The sequence below is a fragment of the Patella vulgata genome, chromosome 3, assembly GCF_932274485.2.
Source record: "Patella vulgata chromosome 3, xgPatVulg1.2, whole genome shotgun sequence".
Classification (NCBI taxonomy): Eukaryota; Metazoa; Mollusca; class Gastropoda; family Patellidae; genus Patella; species Patella vulgata.
Genome location: NC_065881.2, coordinates 77313131 through 77338262, shown reverse-complemented (window position 1 = coordinate 77338262; position 25132 = coordinate 77313131). Strand labels below are relative to the sequence as shown.

The following is a 25132-nucleotide window of genomic DNA, read 5'->3' as shown; positions in this document are numbered from 1 at the left end:
TACTTCTTAAATCTCGAGCAAACTCTTTACAGATATTTTTTTATTGTGAGTGCTGAGATAGGTCAAGGTTAGAGTTATTTAAGCCTGACCAACACAATAGAGATAGTTGTGAGCAATTCTTACACAGGCCCCAAATTTTAAAGGGTTGATTAGAGTTTATTTGTTTTACCTGACACTTATGCAGTCTCAATTACCAGTCTGAGTTCCTTGTGTGTTGTGGAGCATCAAAAGCTGACTTGTTGACTTAACACACTACACAAATAAAACAGTCAAATTTATTTTCTGATTCAAGTTATATTGGTGTGTGTTTGGCTTAATGGTATTCAGTTTGTATGGAATTTCTGTAGATAATTCTGAATAAATAATAAGCACATTAAGATCATGAATTGAGATAGGCTTTCCTCTTGATTATTGATATCACAAATGTTGCTGGGCTACAAGATCAGCTCAAATATCGGAAATTAAACATATCAGATTTAAACTAGACTATTATTTGAATACCTTTTAAAATAATATAAGAAAAGAATGTAGACACACTGGTTAGTTGAAATCAATAAAAGCTTGTGTAGAGACTGACATATTTTCTAGTCTTGTGTTGATCTTGGATCCAATATTGGATAACAACCCTCAACAGTAAATACACATGTATGAGGACTCAAAGATGTACTGAGAATGATATTGTTTTATAAGCATCTTATAATAATTAAAGGCTTACTGATACTTTTCGTTGATTATATACATAACCTCTCACAGACCTTATATTTTTTGGGGGACCACATTCTGGTCGTTAACTGCTACTCGTTCTTGTTCTAGGGGTGACGGTCTTCGAAAAAGCCTAAGGCTCTGTCAATTCAAGTCCAATCGACATTAAAATTGGCATGCTTCTTCTTTGAACAATTCTGCATTGATTTGGTGAATTAGATTTTTGAAATTCATCCAACAACATGGTCAGTTCCAAGTCCATAATACGATCGTACTTGTTGTGACAATTGTTGATCTTGTAAGTCGTGAAGTTTGAAAATCGGCAAAATGGATTTCAGAACTAACTTCTAAATCTTAATTTTTAAAGAAATATGTCAGTTGATGGAATTTGATATGAAATGTATATATCTTACCTCCCTAATAAAACTTGCAATGAGAGAGAGAGAGAAATGGGGTTTAACGTCCACTCGACACAAACTATGTCATTTCGGGACTAACATATTGTTTGATTTTTTATTACAATAATTTGCTTGCGCCTAGGGGTCTTTAGCAGTGGGAGGAAACCGGAGAACCCGTAGAAAACCCACGAGATTGGACAGGCGACCCTACTCCTTGACACGTACAACCAAGGATTCGAAACCACGCAAGTTGACTCAATGACAGACCCTTTGATACAGCGCGCACGTGCTAACCATTCGGCCATCCAACCCCCTCCCCCCCCAACTTGCAATGAAGTTTCAAAACTAGTTTGTTTCTATCTTCTATCTTGAAGTACATGTATGTAAGTCCTTCTACTACTAGTACGTTATTCTTGTTTATGTATTTAGTCAGTTCAAATTGTTTAGGGTGGTGGGTGCCAAAGTGGATCAGTAAGTAAGACGCTGGATTAATTTTTTCATTGAGATTTCCTCTAGTCAGGATGGAGGGCGTGACAGGAAACAGTGTTCGGTCATTTGTATGGGACAAAAAAAAAACAAACAAGGTCTGTGCATTGAAAGAACCCTTGACACTAAAAATTTGAAATAAGAGTAGGCCATTGTGCCCGTCTACATTAGCTCATTTGGTATAGTAAAGTAGGATGTTAGGCCCTATTTCATTTTATTTTTGGGGTGATAGTTTTCCTGAATATACATGGGGGGTTGGATGGCCGAATGGTTAGCATATGCGCATTGTATCATACGGTCTGTCATTGAGTCAACTGGCGTTTTTTTGATTCCCTGGTTGTACGTGATAAGGAGTAGGGTCACCTGTCCGACCTCGTGCGTTTTCTCCGGGTCCTCCGGTTTCCTCCCACTGCTAAAAGATCCCTACACGTAAGCAAATTATTGAAATAAAATTGAACTATGTGTTAGTCCCGAAATGACCTAGTTTTTATTGAGTGGACGTTAAACCCCATTTGTCTCTCTCTCTCTCTCTCTGAATATACATGTATGTTCAGATGTCTTGACAAGACATACATGTAAACAAGGGCGGACTACTTACTATTTCTATGTGTTTCTGATCCAGTCGACATTTAAAACAATGAAACTATTTTTGTTAAATGATAAAAGTTGAACTGACATGTATGGGATTTTAACAAGTTTCTTATAGCAAATTAAATTCAAAATGGGCCTTTAACTTTGTAAATGTTTAATCATTATTATATTCACATTGTATAAGTTACATGTAGTTCACTAAATGTGTGAATTTCACTATTTTGATTATCCTTGCACATCTTTTATGTTAAAATTGAATTGTTTTATGTATAAAGGTGAGGGGCTAAATAGACCATGCCTGTTCTCCAATCCCATTCCCCAAGTGCTTACTTTATCATAAGGTCTGTCATTGAGTCAACTGGCGCGGTTTCGATTCCCCGGTTGTACATGTACGTGACAAGGAGTAGGGTCGTCTGTCTGACCTCGTGGGCTTTCTCCCGTTCTCCGGGTCCTCCAGTTTCTTCCCACTAATAATAAAGACCCCCTTTGCGCAAGCAAATTATTGAAATTTAATTGAACCATGTGTTAGTCCCGAAATGACCCGGTTTATGTCAAATTGACCTTAACCTCCCTCTCTCTCTCTCTCTCTCTCTCTCTCTCTTCAATAATATTCATTTAGGAATAAAATATTGTTTATTGTATAGCATTTATTTGAACAGGAAGAGCTGATTTTATTCAGCGATAGCCTGCAAGTAAGTCCAGGGTCAAAAGAAAAAAAATAAGATGGAAAAATTTATTGTGTGAATTTAATTTTGTGGAATCCGTTTGTAAACTGTGTATATTTAGAATTGAATTGATTGTAAGGATTGAAGTCCATGATCTCTAGAAAATAGATTAAATTTGATAAAACATCTTCTCAAATCAAATATTAATATAAGAAAGAAATCATCATGACACTAGATCCGTTAGTCAAATATAAATAGAATATGTTCGTAAATTACTCGGGGGCAGATTGTTTATTTAACCGAATTTAGAAATACAACAGGATACATATTTAACAAACCAGTTATTTAAAGATGGGTTCCCGCGTACAAACTGGGTGATTTAATGGTATATATGGACCAAAAACATATTCAAACTAATTAATTTGTCATAATTATGCTTCAAATCCTTCTCAAACATTGTAATTGCGAAGGAATGCCCCGCTATTAAAATTCGATCAAACCAGGTCATGTTTACGTCACGTCTTGGGAGTCAGAGGAGAAATCATTGCATACATAAAACGATGTTGTCTTTAATCGCTTACTATTTATTACAAATATCGAATCCTAATTAAATTCTCGGATTATCCACTACCCGCGTCTTTTTCCGTCATTTTTATCTCAGAAAGTATTGTACGTCTAAGTCTTCATAAAGTTTATCAACTTGTACATCAAGCGCTCAATGTTCGCTTGTGACCTTGACATCGTGCGTGCAGAAGGTCATAATCGTCGGGCTGTTGATTAGGGGAACCCTTACATTTTTGTCCTACAGACGCTCCATGAGTGTTTTTCGGGGAATCCAGTATTTTTCTAGTAAGATTGGATATCTCTACTTTCCATATATACCAAAATTGCCATACTTTTATGGAAATAACCACCCGATAAATACTTTTCTGGGAACCCATCTTTAAAGCTGTTTACACATTATTTGTTTAATTACATTGAATTAAAATACGTACATGTAACCTAAGACTAGCAAAACAAGCCAGATGGTGCAGTATTCACTTGCACGAATATCTCAAAAGTAAAAAAAAATGTACTAATAATAGTATCGGTACTATTATTTTCTAATATTTTGACTTTTATTAGATGTATATAAATAAATGACTCCAGCAGGTAGGCTATACGTGTAAGATACCTTTAGGAAGAATGTTCAGGTGTTCAAATACATGTATTTCTCAAAAGTCAAAAATATTTACTAATAATAATATCGGTAAATGCCTCCAGATATACATGTGAAATTACCTTTAGGAAGAATGGATTGGCTTATATAAAAAAGAATGAATGGAGCTGAATTATTATTTTCTTTTTGTTTGAAGGGAGGTACATGTAGTAAAGTATGACTCAGGTTTATTCTAGAATAACTGTTGCTAAAAGATAACCGTAACAGTTCAATAATCTTCGTCTATATATGGTCTAAATATACAATGAAGTGAATTGATAAGAACCAACATATTAGACCACTTTAGATAAAGATATGTTAATGTGGGTATAAATAAAACATGTACATAAGTAGGTCACATTATTTCCATTAAAGTAGCAGCCTTAGTAGAGAAAAGTCTAATGTAGCAGCCTTAGTAGTGAAAAGTCTTAACTTTGTTAAATAGTAAGTGCAGGAGGACTGCACTACACGCTAAACAAAATCTACAAGATAAACCTGCTGACAAGACAGAATATAGATATTTCAAAAAATAAACACATATCAAAACAGGTGAAGGGCAGCCCTTAACGGTCTCAGTGAAATAATTCTGCAGTGAAAATATAATATTGATGCATTTATAAAGGGATATATTTTAGTAAAAACAGGTCAAACAATTTTGGGTAAATTCTTAACTTAAGTCTGATAATGCTTTGTGAACTTGTGGCCAGGTAAATTTTGATGTCAAGACAGGCCAACCCACAAATGTATCAGTTATACAGGCTGACAGCAATATACATGTATGTGTATGATCACATTTCAGTAAAATTTCACCCTAAAAAAAGGAACCTTCCCTTTGAATAGACAGTGATACTGATATGTAAATAGTACATGTATGAAACAATCCTGGCAAACCCATTGAATTTACAATGTACATATGGCTTGAACTCTTAAATCTAAGTGCATGTTTGATTGATCATTGTTGGATTCTGAATTTAAATGAAATGGAGTTAACGTCCAACGTTTCCTCTCCCTCCGGGCTAATGAAGGTGGTAATGAATTCTTCCCCATGGCCCATATCCTGTATTCATATATGTATGTACCAGTAGTAATGAATAAGAGATTTGATTTGAAATATGGGTAGATTTAAAACAAACCATCACATTTGTAGATGTCTTTGTAAAATTTTAATCCAACTCTTTCACAAGTTTTTAATACCAGGTAATACCATATTCCTGAAGCAATGGCCCAGAGAAATCCCTCTCTGGCCATTGCTGGATTGACTTCTGAACTTCCCGTTCAATCAAATCTATCCCAATTACAGCAACATGACAGCTCTTCATTTAATCTGGCGTCTTCCATAAAACTTTGGACAGTGATTTAAGGTATTAAGAACGATGAAAGTATTGCTCGTCTCCAAACAGTATTGTTTACATTGTATCCATTTTGATAGCCTCGTTTCTCAAGCAATTAGTTTTTCTGCAATATTCTGCTATGCACTGGTTAATTGGGCGTAATATAAAATCGCAAGTCTTGACATAATCAAATTGTTGCGCAGCTAGCTATTGGTTGTTAATCGGACTATTGACCAGTCATAATTTGGACACAGAAATTTGCTTCCATTACAGCAGTGTTTAGTGGGATCAGCTCTAATCAAACGAAACAGTGCGAGGAGTATACTTGATACAACCCTGTTCCACATAATGACACCATATTATTGTATGATTTTATAAAACTCGTTCAGATATTGTTTACTGCCTTGTGGGTTGATTGAAGTAACACAATGAACTTATTTTCAAGCCAGGTAATTATGGCTTTATTTGTACTTGACAAACTGTCAGTCGCTAATGAACTTGTAACCTAACACTTTTAACTCAGGACATGTATTGAACAATATCAGTAAATACACTGAAAAATCAAATGTATGCTGAACAAACTGACAGGTACCAGAGAAAAAGTGTGAATTAGTGCCTGACTTTGTGACCAGGTGTCTTCTTCAACCTTAATTGGGGTAATAGCACTATAACCAAGCTATTTAGACACTTGACACTTAAAGATACATTGTGTAAGCAATGTAAGATTTAGATAAAGAGCTGACCATTCTTGCTATAATAGCTCAAAAATAGATAATGTATGATGAAAATATTTGAAATTTCTTTGAAATTAATTTATTCTGAGCCAAGTTATTACGGTTTGTAGTTTTGATAAGATGTGTGCATAGTAGTAACCAGGGCACTGGTATATTCGAAACTTGGCCTGGCTTTCCCATTTTTAAATGGTGAACCGTTCTAATCTAGTTAAAATCTTGAGTATTCGGTGCCATCGGGAGTTGATTATGGTCTGGATAAGTTAATTAATGTCTAATTAATAATTTAGATAATATTTCAGGCCTAAAGAAAGACCTGCAATAGGCAGATTTAGCTCTTACATAATGTATGTTTAAGGCTTATTCAGGTTGGGGGTTTTTTGTAGTCTGTAAAAGGTTGGTGTTCTAGAGATTGTTCAGTTGGTTATTATGTACCGTAGCAGTGTTATTCAATGTCCTTTGAAACCTTGTGAACATTCTAAAGACCAGACTTTTTGAGATTATATTATTTCACACGTAATACGTCGAAGCTGTGTTCCTTCACCTGTTCTATGGACAGTGGAACAACGCAGCTGCTGGGTGATGTTTATCAGTTGCCTGGCAAACCCTTAAATTAATTAAGCTTAGTGTTTCATTTACGTAAGTCAGAGCTATTACTGTTAACTGTAACCTGCATGTGGCTTGAGACTAGTGTAGTTGTACCTGAGGCAGTTTCACTGGTTGATGATATGGTCTATTTGTGTTATATGTGTATTGTTAATCTATAGGTCTACATACATTTGAGTTATTGCTGGTGAACATGTATTTTAATGTTCCTATTATTACATTTATTGTTTTTATAGTATCTAATTGTTATTTTATTTAATACTAAAATTATATAGAGTCTTTGAGTGGATGTATACTGATATATTGATTGTTGGCTTTTGTTCTTGTCTTTTAACAGAAAAAAGAGGGACACCTAAGAGAAAGAGAGGGTCTATTACAGCAGAAAGCTCTCCAGACCCTGGAAATAATATCAATCCACGAACACCTCAACCATCTAGAATCACAGTCCCTCTTTCCGAGCGACAACAGTTGGCAATGCTGATGAAAATGACCGATGAATCAACCCAAGGAGGTGAGGACAAATGGAATTATTTAACATAGAATGATGGTGTTAAAAGTTTATTTTTTGTAAAAATCATAGAAGTACATTTATTAGTGATTTTGGTTTGATCTATCAAAACAAATTTCCTAAATAGACAAAAGTTCAATTGATGTAAAATGCACCCACCCCGAGGTTGTACGTGCCTACTCTTATTGTTATTAAAGGATTTGGTAATTCCCACTTTATTCTTGAAACTGAAACTTCATTCTTACACTGCGATGACTCACGGGTATCAAGTAAGCATAGACAGGGGCTTTAGAGGGTATTCTACAGTAACACTCGAAAGTTGTAAATTTCATCATCTCTGTGGTGATGTTTACATTTTATTTAGGCAAACAAAGGCTTTATTTGTGGATTTTCTTTTATTCAAAAGATTTTATTGCCCAAGAAATACCACAAGGAAGGGGTATTACCTCAAATAAGATATTCAATATGGTACATTGAAATTATAGATTTTGTTTAGTCATTGAATTTCAACATGGAGGACATTTTTTACAAGATTTATCTCCCTTTCAATATTTCCCATGCAGAGCTAGCATCTTTTTTGAGCTCAGGTTTAGTACTCAAGGGAGATAAATCTATATTTTTTAGTCATAGAATTGAGTTTATGTATTACTAGACACTAATTTCTTCAGTTTTCCTGTATAAATGGAGCAAATTGCTATGGTTGTTAAGAAGATTGGTCATAGGTTGTTATGCAATTCATATCTATTGTCAGATGGGAACTTGGGCTAATACAATCTCCTTTCGTTTTCATAGATTCGTCTCCGAAGCCGTCCTCCCCAAATACACCAGTGTCAGGTAGTAAACGAACACCGATTGATAAAAAGGTGAATAAAAGAAATGATTGTGGGGAAACAGCTCTACATGGAGCTGCTAAACGAGGAGATGTTAAGGAAACGAAGCGATTGATAAAAGCTGGTGCAGATGTTAATGTTACAGATTATGCTGGTATGTCCATCTCTTTTATTATTGCATATAATTAGTTTGTGCTAAACTATGAAAATATAATTTAGTGGGGAAAAAAAATACAATCCTTGTCCTGTTTTGTAAAAATAAGGAGAGAGAAATGGGGATTACAAGTCCACCCAACACAAAGAAAGTTATTTCAGAACTACATGTAACATATGGTACAATTTCATTTCAATAATTCACTCAATACAATGTCAGAAAATTCGGAACAAACATTTGGTACAGTTTTATTTAAATAATTCCCTTGCACGTTGGGGTCTTTAGCACTGGAAGGAAACAGGAGGACCCAAGAAAACAAACGAGGTTGAGGAGGCGAGTAGTGCGCAACAGGTGCTCCGATATGATTTGTATCACAATTCATATCCAGGTGAATATTTACCAAAAGAATACCAGGTTATAGAATGATTGATATTTTAATTCCTGCCAATGTTGAAGAAATAAAACTGTTTTATATTCAGGGCTGTCGGTAATTTTTCACAGCTGATTTGATTAGCAAATTTTAAAAATTGATTAGCAAATTTAAAAAATTGATTAGCAAATTTTAAAAATTGATTAGCAAATTTAAAAATTAAAAATTGATTAGCAAATTTAAAAATTAAAAATTGATTAGCAAATTTAAAAATTAAAAATTGATTAGCAAATTTAAAAATTGATTAACAAATTTAAAAATTGATGAGCAAATTTAAAAATTGGTTAGCAGTTTTTCAGTTTCAACATAAAACACCTAAATAATAAGAAATTACTTTAATTCATAACAAATGATTAGATTTCATTCTCAGATTTTTTTAGCACTGTTAGTGCTACAGGTAACTGTGGCAGTTTGTGAATGTGATGTAGACTTTTGGTTAAGTCTGATGCCTGAAGCCAATTCTTGGCAGTGGCTTCCGAAGCCTCACTCATTTTAATTATTTCTTCGTTCGGTTAGAAATCTTTGTTAGAAAACAATTTCGTCTGCTTTTTATCGTGTGTTACTATTTTTGTTCAGTCGTACACACGCGGAAATTAACGAATAAACTCGATTAACTAGACACACAGGATAGAAACAATAATATATACGGGAATTCTTACCTTGATTTTTCATTTTACAGTACATTTGCATATATTTTTTTTTTTATATTTTATTGTCCCCCGCCTTTCGAAGAAAGCAGGGGACTATTAAAATGGGTTCGTCCGTCTGTCCGTCCGTCTGTCTGTCCGTCACACTTTTTGGGACACAATAACTCTCTTCCTAATTGAGCTAGAATGTTCAAACTTGGTGTATGTGTTTATTAGGTCAATGCCTTGATGGAGTTCGAAGATGAGCATTTTCCGCTTAGGGTAAGCAGAGATAAGCAATTTGATTGGTTGATGCTTTGGGACACGATAACTCTCTTCCTAATTGGGCTAGAATGTTCAAACTTGGTGTATGTGTTGATTAGGTCAATGCCTTGATGGAGTTCGAAGATGAGCATTTTCCGCTTAGGGTAAGCAGAGATAAGCAATTTGATTGGTTGATGCTTTGGGACATGATAACTTTAGTTCTAATTAAGTGAGAGTGATGAAACTTGGAGTATAGTTTCATTACATCAATACCTTGACTAGGTTCGATAATGAGCATTTTCTGCTCAGGGTAAGCAGAGCAATAAGCAATTTGATTGGCCGAGACTTTGGAATACAATAACTCTCCTTCTAATTGAGCTAAAATGTTCAAACATGGTGTAGGTGTTTATTAGGTCAATGCCTTGATGGAGTGTGAAGATGAGCATTTTCTGCTTAGGGTAAGTAGAGGTAAGCAATTTGATTGGTTGATGCTTTGGGACATGATAACTTTAGTTCCAATTAAGTGAGAGTGATGAAACTTGGTGTATAGTTTCATTACATCAATACCTTGACTAAGTTCGATATTGAGCATTTTCTGCTAAGGGTAAGCAGAGCGATAAGCAATTTGATTGGCTGAGACTTTGAAACACAATAACTCTCCTTCTAATTGAGCTAGAATGTTTAAACTTGGTGTAGGTGTTTATTAGGTCAATGCCTTGATGGAGTGTGAAGATGAGCATTTTCTGCTTAGGGTAAGTAGAGATAAGCAATTTGATTGGTTGATGCTTTGGGACACGATAACTTTAGGTCCAATTAATTGAGAGTGATGAAACTTGGTGTATAGTTTCATTACATCAATACCTTGACTAAGTTCGATATTGAGCATTTTCTGCTAAGGGTAAGCAGAGCGATAAGCAATTTGATTGGCTGAGACTTTGGAACACAATAACTCTCCTTCTAATTGAGCTAGAATGTTTAAACTTGGTGTAGGTGTTTATGAGGCCAATGCCTAGATAGATTGCGAAGATGAGCATTTTCTGCTTATGTTAAGTAGAGATAAGCAATTTGATTGGTTGATGCTTTGGGACACGATAACTTTAGTTCTAATTAAGTGAGACTGATAAAACTTGGTGTATAATTCATTACATCAATACCTTGACTAAGTTCGATGATGAGAATTGTCTGCTTAGGCTAAGGAGCAATAAGCATTTTGATTGGTCAAAGCCTTGGAACATAACAACTCTGCTTCTAATTGAGGTAGACTGTTTAAACTTGATGTAATGTTCGTCTTGACTTGAGTTCAAGGATTAACATATCAAGCTAAAGCTAAGCAGAGATAATCAATTTCTTTGGTCGATGCTTTGGGACAAGATAACTTTGATTCTATCTGATAGAGAGTGATGAAACTTAGTGTATAGTTGATAATCAGTTTGATTACTTGATACTTTTGAAAAAAATAGATGTGCGATTAATTAATATGTGTCATCCATTTATTAGGGGATTTCGGCGGGGGACATCAGCCTCACTGTTGGCTTGTTTACACTACGTCGGGGATACACTGGATTTATTTTTTTCAAATTGAATATTACTGATATAATTACTAGAAATTGACATGTCTCGCAACATGAGTGGTACTATTTGATTCCCTATTTCCGGTTTAATAGTCCCTATTCATAAAGTTATGTCCCTGTGTTATAAGTATAATGAATTGTGTCTGGGTAGTTTGAGAAGAAAATTTTATTTGACATTTTATACACATTGAAAGTGTTGAGAAAGCCTTCTAGTCTTCAAAATGTGGATAAATCTTCGGGTTAATACCCAAAATGACAGGCATATTATTGATTTGCAGTTACTGCGAATCAAAAACGTTAGACTTTAATTTTTGATTAGCAACTGACAAAATATGTATCGCAAATTGCGCTGCGATACTGGTTATTGGCAGCCCTGAATATATTTTGCCAGCACTACAGGCGAAATGACCCTACTCGTTTTCATGTACCGGTACCTGCTTGTGATTATAACCACGGCATTTGACTCAATTGCATTTGACTCAATTACAGACTTGATGATCTATAGTCCCCATGTTGGACCAATCAACTACCCCCACCTCCTTTGAAAAACATATCTAGGAAACAATTACCAAAGGCATGATTGAATACAGTTTAATATTTGTGATATGTTTATTTGCAGGTTGGACACCATTACATGAGGCTTGTATACATGGTATGCTACAGGTGGCTAAACAGTTATTGAAAGCTGGAGCTAATGTTAAAGTTGAAGGTTTAGATAATGACACACCCCTTCATGATGCTGCAGTGAATGGACATCATAAGGTAATATGGTCACCAAGATATTCACCATAATAATTATGTTTCTCTAATAACACACTTTTTATTGAATAACAATTACTGAATGCCATTCAAAGAATATATTTGGCATCAGCTGGCAGTCAACAAACCATAGTAATTGTTATTCCATAAAAAGTGTGTTATTTGATTATGTCCCAATTACTAAAAGCCATTAAAGGGACAATAACACTCTTGCTGGCTTAAAAGCTCCAGAAAATAAATAATATCTCTATCTAAGTACTAGATGTTTAAGTGTACTACCTGTTGTGTAAATTATCCATTACATCCTATTTTACTTGTCCAGAGGGTTCGAAAATATTTTTAAATCGAAGTTTCATTTGAAAAGGTTTACGTTAGACGTTTCAAACCATTATGTTGACTTTTTCAAAATGTTTAAAAAAGGTGTGTTAAGATGAAATTTGTATCATCAATTAATTGAAATATTCTAAAATAGTACAATTTGTTGACCAGAATAAAGATTGGGACATATTATTCAGTTACAACAAGAGTGGTATTGAGCCTTTAAAAGAATTATATTTCTGATAGGTATATTAGAGTATATTTTTAAATCATTTTCTAAGATGATATGCAATAAAATGGGGATTAACATTCTATTTTTCCTCTCTAACCGTGCTAATGAAGATAGACATGGGTCATACAGTGTGCTATGAGGAAATATTCCACCTGCTCCTCATCAAATTCCAAATCTGATTAAAAAGATCTATAGTTCGTTTCGGTTTTTTTATATTTTCGATGGCCTTTACTACATGAAGATCTGACCAATTGTAGTGGGAGGTCGGGTCAGAGGTGAATCGAGCATCTTTGGGCCTATGACGCCATACATTTGATTAACCAATCAGCGTTAACATTTCTAGTGGTTTACCCAAAGTTGCGTATATCGTAGGCCAAAAATTCGCTATAACAGATTGTTTCATTGGCTAATCCCTCATATCAACCTGATTGCGGGTTATAAAACAACTCTTCCAGATCCTACTAAAGATCAGTAAAACAAAATTTTGAACTATAAAAAAAACAAAACGAAATATGATCTGTGTTTTAATCATATTGTCAAATTCCTAGTGTTTCTTTATGTGTAGATGATACCTCATTTTTTTTTTATCTCATCCGAATGACTAGAGACAAACGAAGCTTGGACTAGGCTGGAAAACACAAGAGCTATGTATTTTCTAGTTAAACAACTTGTCTGTGAGCAGTCAGCAGTGATTTTGAAATTTTAAAGACAACAAGTATATATATAGAAAATATGATTTTTTTGCAGTTGGTTATGTTATTATTAAAACACGGTGCCAATCCTCATCAAGCCAACTCAGAAGGAAAAACAGCAATAGATGTCGCCAAATCTCCTGATCTAGAAAGACTATTGAAGCGAGAGATAATAATGTCGAACAGTGATAGTTCTAGTGTTGATGATGTTCGTTCCCCGATGTCACCAGAGAGTAATTCCTCTTTAAAAGATGAAGATAGACAGCTAGAAATCGAGCATTCAGAGGGTAATTATTATAATAGAGGAAATTTGTTGTATTAGTAATTGGTTTGAATATGAAATGAAATGGGGTTTAACGTCCTTCTGTTCTGCACCAACTGGGATAATGAATACGGGAATATGCTGTACAATGTGCTATAAGGGAATTTTTGCCTGACAGCAGCAGTACGGCCTTCTCTTATTTTGAATTCTGATTAACTTTTTCGGCCAACACCAGGATTGATGAACATGGAACCTCCAGGCTAGCGAGCGAATGTCTTGCACTTGGGTTATTGTCAACACCACCTAGTGAATGTATCGGTCTTGTGTTATTGGGAGTCCCACATATTTTGTGCGGAAGAGCTTTGTGATAATACTGTTGTGAATCTTATTGACCCTCCACTTAATATTGAGGTTTCAGAGCGTACTAAATAATATACAGAAAAGTGTATTATATATTTAGCAATGTCTCAATGTTAAAATATTGCCAAAAAATGACCAAAAATACAGCTGGTATTTTAGGGTTTTGGTGGTTTTTTTTAATATACTTTTTCTTGCTGTTTCAAATCTTAGTTAAATCCGTACAGTTACAAAACGTTAAACTAAAATATTTTAAAAGAGCAAAATATTCATTGGTTGATAGTTGAAATCCTAATACAAATAGCTCTGAGCCAATAAAAAGGTTGCAGTCTTAAAATACTTTATATTAAGGTTCTGTGATTAAGACCCCCTGGGCCCTGTTTCTCGAAATTTTAACTAAAGATAAAATCCAATTTTAGTAGATACTTCAATTATGATTGACTAAGCACTAAAATCAATCTAATATTATCCAGTCAAATTACTAAAATTTGGATTTTATCATAGTTAAAATTTCGTGAAACAGACCCCTGGTGTACGTGCATGTTACATCGTGTGTATTTACTATATATTGATATTGTTGTCTATTTTAGATTTTCCGATGCGTGGTTTTGGTAAAGATGGTACCGGTGGAAGTGGCAGTCGGCGAGTTTTAATTCCGAAATCGCCAGATAAAACAGGCTCTCCTCGTTTATTAATTAAATTTAAGCCCAAAACTTTACCTGATCGTGATATCACCCAAAAATCAAAAGATACTAAAGAGCCTCAGTTTAAATCTTATAGTGTTACTGTTGATACAGGGGAACATAAGGATAGTTTTTCAGGAACAGGAAGTCCGGTGTCAAGTGTCGATAGCGATTTATACGATCCCGGTCTCGATAACCCACAGTTAATAAGAAAAGAAGAGGACTCGAATAAACAATTTTCTTCTAATTCAGTGTACGAAACGTTCAGCGATAAAAATACCAGTTCTAGTGTAGCGGAGAGACCTTTCTCAGAACTTGGCAAAGAAAGTTCCTCTTTGCAAAATTATGATGAATTAAGCGAAGGAGACGAAGAAAGATCACATGCCACATCAGGCTTGAATAGAGGATTATGGGATTACTCTCACATTCCACAAACTGAGAGAAATCATTGTGTGACATTGCGTAGTTCTTCTGTAGCGATGTCCGGTGTTATTCAAACATCCGAAGCATCATCTGCACCCAACAGCCACCATGTGACTGTCACTCAAAATTCTGATTGGGCAAGTTTGAATCCTGTTAAAAAGAGTGCTATAGGTGTGACTAGTGGGAATAATGTCGCCGACACGAGTGATAGCGCCGACAATAAACGATGGGACTCGCCTCAAATGCCCCAGTTTGAAGACAGTGTTCAGTTTTCTGAAGACAATTCCCAAAGTTCATTAACTAGACCTGAGGATGACGGTGATGAAGTTGAGAGCCGACCTTCATCACCCAAAGTTCCTCCTTTAAAAATTATAATTCCGCCAAAAACAGCCGACAAAGAAAAAGTGTCGTTAAAAGTGACGTTAAAGCCGGGGGCTGGGGCACTACCATACGTGTATAATCCATCACAGGGTGAACAGTCATCTTCAGAACAACCTAGTAGTGCTCCAGCCGAATTATTACGAACTGCCAGTCCGGCAACCTCAAGACCCATGACGTCATCTAGTGCACCTCCAGTGTCAAATGTGGAGGATTACGATAAAAGTGATAAAGAGGACACAGTTAGTGAAAAAGGTAGTGATACGAAAACTGAGACGGCAGAAAGTGCGGCGAAAGCGAAAGAAGATACAGCGAATACAGAAAAAGAGGAAAGACGGGTTACCAGGCAACTCAGGTCACACACTGCTCAGTTACAGCAGCAAAAAGAACAACAAAGTCAACCGACTTCTTCTTCATCTGCCAAAAACAGTGACAAAAATAGTGAGTAGTTTCCCCTGGACTTAGCAGTTTTGATAAATTATTTGGGCTGGAGATTTACTGTATTTCCAGGTGGTCATATGTGTTTATACATTATATTGTTGTTGGTTATCATTGTGAAAATATATCTCAATAGCCAGATTTTTCAAGATTTTTTTTTATAAGTGGCCGTGCCGTGTTTTGTGATTGCTATGGTATCTTATCAATAATCACAGATTTATGTCCCTTGTTGGGAAATTTTATGCGTGCTCTACACATACCTGAAATCGGTGAATGTTATAAAAAAATTTCTTGAACTTGCTGATTGTTTGGATATGGCTTGAATTTGTTTCAACATGCAGACATCAGTAGTTATTCTTGGGCAAACTCGCATACTTGTGCTGCTACTAACTCTGGGACTGTGACTGGATAGAATTTCCGTAACAACAGCTCCACGAATACTGATTGCGGTTCAAAACTCATATCAGCTTTAATTTATTAACAGAATCTTATATTTTACACTTCATGCCATTTACTCACTGTTAACTATATGTGGTTTTTCATTATGAATAGCCTACATGAAGATTTCCCATAGATTTTCATGAAAATGTTTAAAATGTGTACAGTTTTTTTGCTAACATCAATGCTAACAATTTAGTTATGGATTCATCACACTAACTTTCATTCTTCACAATTGATAAACTTGAGGGATTTGGACATTGTACAACAATCAATATGTCATCCAAACAAAGTAAATCATTTTTTATGCCCAGAAAAAGTTGATTGTGATTATGTTTTTAATTTGACCTTTCGAAATTTTGCTTCTTATTTTTTGGTGGAAAAAAATAATTTAAAAACAAAAAGTATTTGCTCTTCTCAAAGGCTTTTAATTCCACATATTAAAGTTTGGAAATTTTGAATCTAAAAAAAAAAAATGTTCACTGGATACAAATGGATATTTATGTATAAAGATCCGAAAAACTAAAAATTGATTTTGTTTGGTGTTAGTTACAACTCAAAGTGTTATTTTAGCAAATAAAAATAGTTTGTGTTTGGACAGTGATAGTCAGAAAATGAGAATAATTATTTTAGATTGTTTTATAGTTGTGGAATATAAAAATTGTATAATATTTACAGATTCAGAAACTGCAGCGGATACCGGCAGCTATCAGAAACCTGAAGAAAATGAGGATTCATCAAGTCATATTCATCCTCGGAAGCGAAAATTACGACCTAAACCAGAGCCAGAGGAAAAACCGGCTGCTACCACGGAGGTAGTTACGATTCCTAATCCTGCTTCATGGTATCAGATGCCTCCAAATCCTTATGAACTATTTTTGAGTATTAGAAGACAGGTATGTTATTAAAGATACATTATGGAAGATTAGATAAAGACCTGGCAGTTCTCACTATAATAGTTAAAAACTAGATAATGTAAAGGCAATTGGCTGAAAATTCCAGTCAAATTGATCCACTATGAACCGAGAATTAAGCGATTGAAGTTTCGGCCTAGCCTCGGGTCATCATTACTAAAGTCTGTACGATAAAAAACATTGTCTCGATCATCCATTTCATGATTAAATTATGAAGTCGAGCAGCAAATAGGATCATAATCCAGTAAATATCGCAGGCTAGTGATGCCATCAAGGTATGATTATAATCTGGATAAGTTAATTAATGTCTAATTAATAATTTAGATAACATTTCAGGCCTAATAAGAAAGTCTTGCAATTGGCAGATTTAGCTCTTGCATAATGCATGTTTAAACAATTCAAGACAACTGATTAGCACTTGTTTAAGTTGCATTTAGTAATTGAACAACAACACACGAAGACTATTTATGGAATAACAATTACTGGTTTATTAACATGCAACGATTCGACGATGATACTCTTGTTTTTATCACGCTTGATAAACCAGTAATTGTTATTCCATAAATAGTGATAGTGTGTCACTGATTAGCAGTTTCCAGGACAAGCGACTTTTCAAAGTGCAATATTGTTGTGCTTGACAGCTTGGTTAGCTGTAACAATCTCAACAATAAGGAGAATACCTATTCTCATGATGTGGGGGTTGGATTGGATGGCTGTATGTGACAATTAGTAGGGTCGCCTGTCCAACCTTGTCGGTTTTCTCCGAGTCCTCCAGTTTCCTCCCACTGCTAAAGCTCCTTATGCACAAGCGAATTATTGAAATAATAATTGACCTGTATGATGTTAGTCTCAAAGGATCTAGTTTGTGTCTAGTGGAGGTTAACCGCCCCTCCCTCTCTCTCTCTCTCTCTCTCTCTTTCTCTCATGAAAAGATATGGATTATGTTATTTGAACAAAACCAGGACATCCTCCATTTATTTCATATTCCAGCCATTTCTCAATCATATTTACTTACATGTATCCATTCATGTAGCTAACTTTACCGTTGAAGACCTGTTCTGAGAATTTTTTCTCGACTAGGAGTCATTTTGTATCTAGTGAATCAGTCACTATATTGTTTGTTAATATCTGGCTTTTTACTCAAAACTATTGCCAATGTAGAAAAGTTACCAATAATACTATAGTCGAGTTTGTTCATGTAAGTTTTTGTTGAATAATGGGCAACGAAAGTGACACAATGAGAGAAATCTGTCCAGCACTTTACAATGTTACCGCATTCAGTAAGGCTGACCCGTTTGACTTTCTCTGCAATATTTGTAACATATTCTAATAAATTGACTTTTCAGTGTAATAATGCAAATATTATTTATGTTATAGATATCGTCACGGCGTAAAAATTTATCACCAGTAACACCAAAGCCACCTAATGGATATAAAGATTATTTGATGGTTAACTGTACATATGTCTTACAAGGAAATACAGCCAGTACACTCTCAGTACCTATGGTATGTGTTATACTAATAAATTCATACTTTCATCAGATGATTTCAAAAAACAAATCATCTAAAATTAATAGCAAAATGGAAATTGTTTGGGTTGTAAATCTAGTTATTCAGATGGTACAAAAAAAACTAATAGAATAACCATACAGAATTAGAAACATTTATTTTTAATCCATAGCAGGCTAACTCCTATTAGCACCTATTTAACCCCTGTGGTTAAAAGCTTTGTAGAGTACTAGAAATTTAAACAGTGTTTGTGATTAAATTGTTTCAATGGCATTTAGTAATTGAACTGGAATATACAGGTCACAATTTTATTGAATACAATTACTGCTTATTACTGAGCAACTAGGTTTCGGTCTCTAGTCATTATTAAGCAATGATATTATGAAATGTAACAAAACAATATATACATGTAAAGCCTAGTTGAAACGTTGCTCAGTAATAAGTAGTAATTGTATTTTATAGAATTGTGACCTCTATATGTTTGTGATTAGTCAAATATAGCCATAGAATGATACATTTATCCTGCCCATATTATCATAGCATCTTATCAGTATGTTATCTGTGCTAGCGATGGGCTTGTATTTCGAGTACAACATGAGTATATATATATGCAAGACAGATCTAATGGATTTGAAAACAAGCCAAAGCTTTTATAAATTCATCTTCATTGAGATTTCTCAAGCTGTCATGGAATAATGATGTGAAACAGCTGGGTTGGAGAAATCTTACAGACATAACTTATTTAAAATATATTGTTGATGACCTGATGTGAGCTTTCATACTAATTGTAATGTTTATTATATTTCAGTTATCATGTCCTCATTCTGTGGAGGGTCCTATGAGAGATTTATTTAAAGAACAGGAGAATGCTAGATATAAATTACGACTACAACATTTAATAGAAAGGGTAAGAATCAGCTGACGAAATCTAATTTTCCCCAGCTCATTCCATAATAAAGGGTACTGGAATTGATTAACATTTAATTAAGAAATCAAAATATGAATGGGTGCGACTCAGATCATAAGGCCTGTCATTGATTCAAATGGCATGGTTTCGATACCACACTTGTACATGAGTTTTCTCCAGGTCTTCCGGTTTCCTACCACTGCTAACACGCAAGCAAATTACTGAAATAAAATTTTACAATACGTTTGTCAAAAATTGATCTATTTTGGTTTGAGTGGGTGTTGAACCCCATGTATCTCTCTCTCTGTCCATTTTCCAAAACTGATATGCCTGGCCATGACACATGTTTTATGTTTTGTAGGAAAAATTGGTATTATCAGCAGAACAAGAAATGTTACGAGAACATGGTCGTGCTGCTAGAGCAGACATGAATCAATCTATTCCTCTCAGTGCTTGTACTGTTTTACGGGAGGAAGAAATATATAACTTTCTACAATTTGATCAGGTACAGTATTTCACTTTTTGATCCTAGTAAAACCTGGGGGGTTGGATGGCCGTATGGTTAGCAGGCGTGGTTTCAAATCCCCGGTTGTATGTGACAAGGAGTAGGAATGCCTACTCTCTCTCCCTAGTAAAACCCTCCACAGTTTGTATTGGGAGATGAAATTGCACATGGAACCAAAGACAGTCCTTCACATTTAAGGTTGGCTTTTGCTCCTGCACGTCACGACATATATCGACTTTCCTTCAGGGTAACTCATAAAAGATGGTCGCAAATTAGCTAAATTTCTCTCCTAAATATTGAGATTAATAAACTACTTTCAGTTTTTATACGCCCACATTTAAATGTGGTCGTATATTGTCGTCGCCCCCGTCCGGCGTCCACAATTGCTTGTGGACGCTCTAGAGGCTAAAGTTGATATCCGATTGACTTTAAATTTATACACAGTGTTTAAGGTCATGAGACGAAGAAGCCTATTGATTTTCAGCGATTTCCAATAATTACTGCCAGAGTAATGGCCCTTGATCACTTCAAAAAATCTTGTGGACGCTCTAGAGGCCAAAGTTAATATCCGATTGATCTTAAATTTATACACAGTGTTTAAGGTCATGAGACGAAGAAGCCTATTGATTTTTCAGCGATTTCCAATAATTACTGCCAGAGTAATGGCCCTTGATCACTTCAAAAAATCTTGTGGACGCTCTAGAGGCCAAAGTTAATATCCGATTGATCTTAAATTTATACACAGTGTTTAAGGTCATGAGACGAAGAAGCCTATTGATTTTTCAGCGATTTCCAATAATTACTGCCAGAGTAATGGCCCTTGATCACTTCAAAAAATCTTGTGGACGCTCTAGAGGCCAAAGCTAATATCCGATTGATCTTAAATTTATACACAGTGTTTAAGGTCATGAGACGAAGAAGCCTATTGATTTTCAGCGATTTTCGATAATTACTGCCAGAGTTATGTCCCTTGATCACTTCAAAAAATCTTGTGGACGCTCTAGAGGCCACAGTTAATATCCGAATGATCTTAAATTTATACACAGTGTTTAAGGTCATGAGACGAAGAAGCCTATTGATTTTCAGCGATAATTACTGCCAGTGTTATGTCCCTTGATCACTTTAAAATATCTTGTCGACGCTCTAGAGACCAAAGTTAATATCCGATTGACTTTAAATATATACACAGTGTTTAAGGTCATGAGACGAAGAACCCTATTGATTTTCAGCGATTTCCGATAATTACTGCCAGAGTTATGGCCCTTGATCACTTTGAAAAATCTAGTGGACGCTCTAAAGGTCAAAGTTAATATCCGATTGACTTTAAATTTATACACAGTGTTTAAGGTCATGAGACGAAGAAGCCTATAGATTTTCAGCAATATCCGATAATTACTGCCTGAGTTATGGCCCTTAATCACTTTGAAAAATCTTGTGGACGGCCTAGAGGTCAAAGTTCATATCCGATTGACTTTAAATTTATAATCAGATTTTAGTGTATTATAAATGTTTCATTACTGAAAATTAAAAATATTTGACAACTCTTGTTGCCTGCCCGGACGATTTAGCTGCTGTGGGCGTATGTTTCATTGCCTGGCAACCTATCTTTATTTATTTTTGAACTGCATACGTTTGAGTAGAGTGGCTTCCTCCTTTGAACTATCAGTGTTTCCATGGTAATTCTGAGGCTGCCATATTCAGCATAGAACTAAATACATGTGTAAATCGAGTTGTTTATGGCTCCCACATGATTTAGTATGGCAATATGATGAACCACATTCTTTTCCTTCAACATTTCCATAATTAATCATTTCCATCTTTTATGTGTTATGTATTTTTATGTAGCCGGAGGATTGTGAAAAGAATGTAAGAGCTCGTTACAATAAAAGACAATTTTTATCCTGGTTACAAGATGTATCAGATAAATATGAAAAAATAAAGGTTGGTGTTTTTACATTTAATAAGCATATCAGGGTAATGGTATAAAATAAAATATTGGCTAATAAAGTTCCTCAGTAGTTTCCAGATTGATTTCTCCTAGTCAATGGTGCAGAACGATCATATACCATGCAGTGTGCTATGAGGGAAATTTTGTCTGTTTAGTGGCGCTATGGCCTACTCTGGTATCGAATTCCAACTGCCAAGTGTTCTTTTATGTGCACTCCACAATGTGTACATGAGACCTCTGTTTTTCGTTCCATCCAAACAACTATACGTTTTCCCTTGCCAGACCCTCTGTCCTGCACAACAGACAAGGGGGAACCATGCCAGAAAATCCATATGAACTTTCTCAGCAAGCTCTGGAATGGAACCCTGGACCTCCAGGTTAGCAAGCCAACCTAGCTCTCTATGGAGTCTAAATAACTGAGGTCCTGTATGTTCCACTGACAATTGGAAATAACAGGACATAGCATCGCTGGCCAGGCAAAATTCCCTCCGCCCCCTTAAAATTGCTTATGTGAACAAATTAAACTATTTTTGTCTCAAAATGACCAATCCTGTCTGCTGGGCATGATGACTCAAGTTTGCCTATGGCGTCTCCTCAGTTGGGCTAAAGCCTTTTATTGGTTCATTCCACTGTTAATGATAATGAGTTTAGAAAGAATGAATAAACCCAATAAAAGATTGGATAGACCTAGTAATGTGACCGGTTATAGATTTTCAGATTAAACCAGTATTTAAACTAAATCTTTATCTATTTCAGAAATTTTTATTGTATCGTCATCGTCACGAAGCGGAATCGTTGAATGCTGTACAAAAATTAGATTGGGAGTGTAAGTTAAAAGAACTTGGTTTATGTGATCACAATGTGACACCAAGTATAGACGAACTTCACTTACCTATGGTTACTGTTAGTGATGAATTTGAATTATTGCCTCTCTGATAGTTTTATTCTCGATCATCATTGTTTGTTTTTTCGTCATAAGGCCATTTAACGTGGCTAGTAATGTGTGTCATAGCAAATTGGTTTCGGATGCTAGCTTTATAGAGAAAACCTGGATAATGGTTCTACTACTTTCATTGTCATCATTATGAAATGGCTGGATATATGTGACTTGCTAATTATTATACGCTCTAGTGCTACAAAGGATTTTAATGTGTGCTCCTAAAGATGTGGATATTCATCGTGTAATGTTCTGTGTATCAACCGATGAAAGATTCATCTTTGGGAATGATTTACCAGGGCAATTTCTACTGAAGTATCGATTGACTTTTATTCCTATCTATTATTTCTAATTGTTCATTTAAAGTAAGAAAATCTTCTCTTATTTTAGAACTTATTTTGTTAAGTGGTGGTTATGTATCTGTAGTCTGCATCTAACTCAATGGAAGCCATTTTACTCCTTGGCCACAAACTATTTTAGACATAGTTAAGTTCAATCTGATTAAAATACAGTCTGTTTATTGGCTTATCCCACACTTCAACCAAAACGCCGGTAATATAACCACTCTTCCAGATCCTAGTGTAGTAAAGGCGAAACGAAATTTTGAACTATAAAAAACAAAATGAAATAAGATCTGTGTTTTAATCAGATGGAGTTAAGTTGAACTAAATGTGATTCTATGAATCATGTAATAATTACAAACACGTGTAATAAACTGATACTAGTGAACAATTGTAGCATTGTTCAGTAAGACAGAGGGGATACTCTATTGTTATTCAGAACTTTCCGAATAAACAGAATTGCAATCAAGTCAGACCTGACAACCAGGGCTCTGTGAGAAAAATTGTTATGTAATTAAACACAACTAACATGTTTCAGCTGTCATGGTTGGTTGACATATTTTCTTAATCAGATCGTACATGCGTTGTAGTCAGAAATCTCACTTTTTAACGATTGTCACTATTTGGGAATTAAGAGAATTCAATTTGGAACATTCAATCCCGGGTATAACTAATTACACAATCACTACAGGAATTGTATTCCTATAGAATATCGGCTCCAAGGTGATCATCACTTTTTTCAGATGAAACCTTGACCCTTCACTCCACATTCTATATTTCATTGTCACGGTTGATCTATCTCACTTGTGTAACCTTGGTGATTCGGCATTTGAGCAAAAGGGGAAAAAATTTAATATTTATTATGTACAATGTCTTTAAAACCAAGTTACAGAAAGAAATATATTTCTGTTAAAAGAATGGTATTGTGACATATCATAACTATATTGTAATAATTACTATGGTAATACTTTAAGTCAATGTTTATGATCGATATTGATGCATTGTTAGACCGAGCTCACATTGGTGGTACCTGAAGTAAATAGCATAGGTTCAAAATTTACATTCACACTTATCATTGCATAAGAATTTTTTGTAGCGGATGAAATGGATAAATCCATTGATGGCACAGCTGTATACAATATGGATACATTTGTATAAAACTTGATGGATTAAGAAAACATGGTGTTCACACTGGGGTGGGGGGTGCTCAATTGCAAGTGGAATGTTCAGAATTACAGTTGATTGACACAGAATTGAGTCCTGTCAAAGTTCCATCTGTCCAGTTAATAGATATTGTGCAAGTAGAGTCTTGACATGACAAAACACATGGAACTTAGTCAAGACAATATTTTATTAAGTTGCACTTGTCTTGGGTTCACTCACTTGTCTGACACTGTGATTGAGAGAATTGAGTGTCATCCCATCAGCATCCTGCTTTTAACGCAATGTAAATTATCCATTTACAATTACAGGATTAGGATCTCAAAGTTATAGTCACGTTCAGCAAACTACAAACATTGTTTCTACAAGACCATCGAGGAAACATTGTTGCCATTTAACTATTTAGACTTTATTTTGACATAATTTCTACTTCGACTTTACTTAAACAGGCATTATGTAAGATTTAGTATATAAAGTAAATCTGCCTCTTGCAGGTCTTTCTTTAGGCCTGAAATGTTATATAACTTATTAGACATTTATAAACATGAAAAGACCATAATCAACTCTCGATGCCATCTTATCTGTCCGATTTTCATTGGATTTGAATCCAATTTTCTGTTCAACGTCTGTTGATGATTAAACACAAAAATGGATAAACGAGACTTTTTTAATTATCGTAACATGACAATCTAGGCTACAAAGGTTTTAAAATAAGGTTTTCTCGGCTTAGAGTGAAGCAATTTGACTGAAACTTTCAGCATATCCCCTTTACATTATCTAGTTTTGAACTATTATAGTGAGAACTACTGCCAGCTCTTTATCCAATCTTCCATAATGTA

The 25132-nt window shown here is 35.0% G+C and overlaps 1 protein-coding gene across 1 annotated transcript; it reads left to right on the top strand.

Annotated features, from left to right (window-relative positions):
• Positions 1-248: 248 nt before the first annotated feature.
• LOC126815098 (ankyrin repeat domain-containing protein 12) lies at positions 249-23297 on the top strand (the record flags this gene model as incomplete). The annotated part of the gene is made up of 12 exons (XM_050540635.2): positions 249-300; positions 7046-7219; positions 8009-8200; positions 11711-11853; positions 13148-13379; positions 14302-15636; positions 16750-16967; positions 18363-18491; positions 19303-19401; positions 19763-19906; positions 21752-21847; positions 22611-23297. Coding segments are annotated over 12 exons (2994 nt in total), but the record flags the coding sequence as incomplete, so codon positions are not given.
• Positions 23298-25132: the final 1835 nt, after the last annotated feature.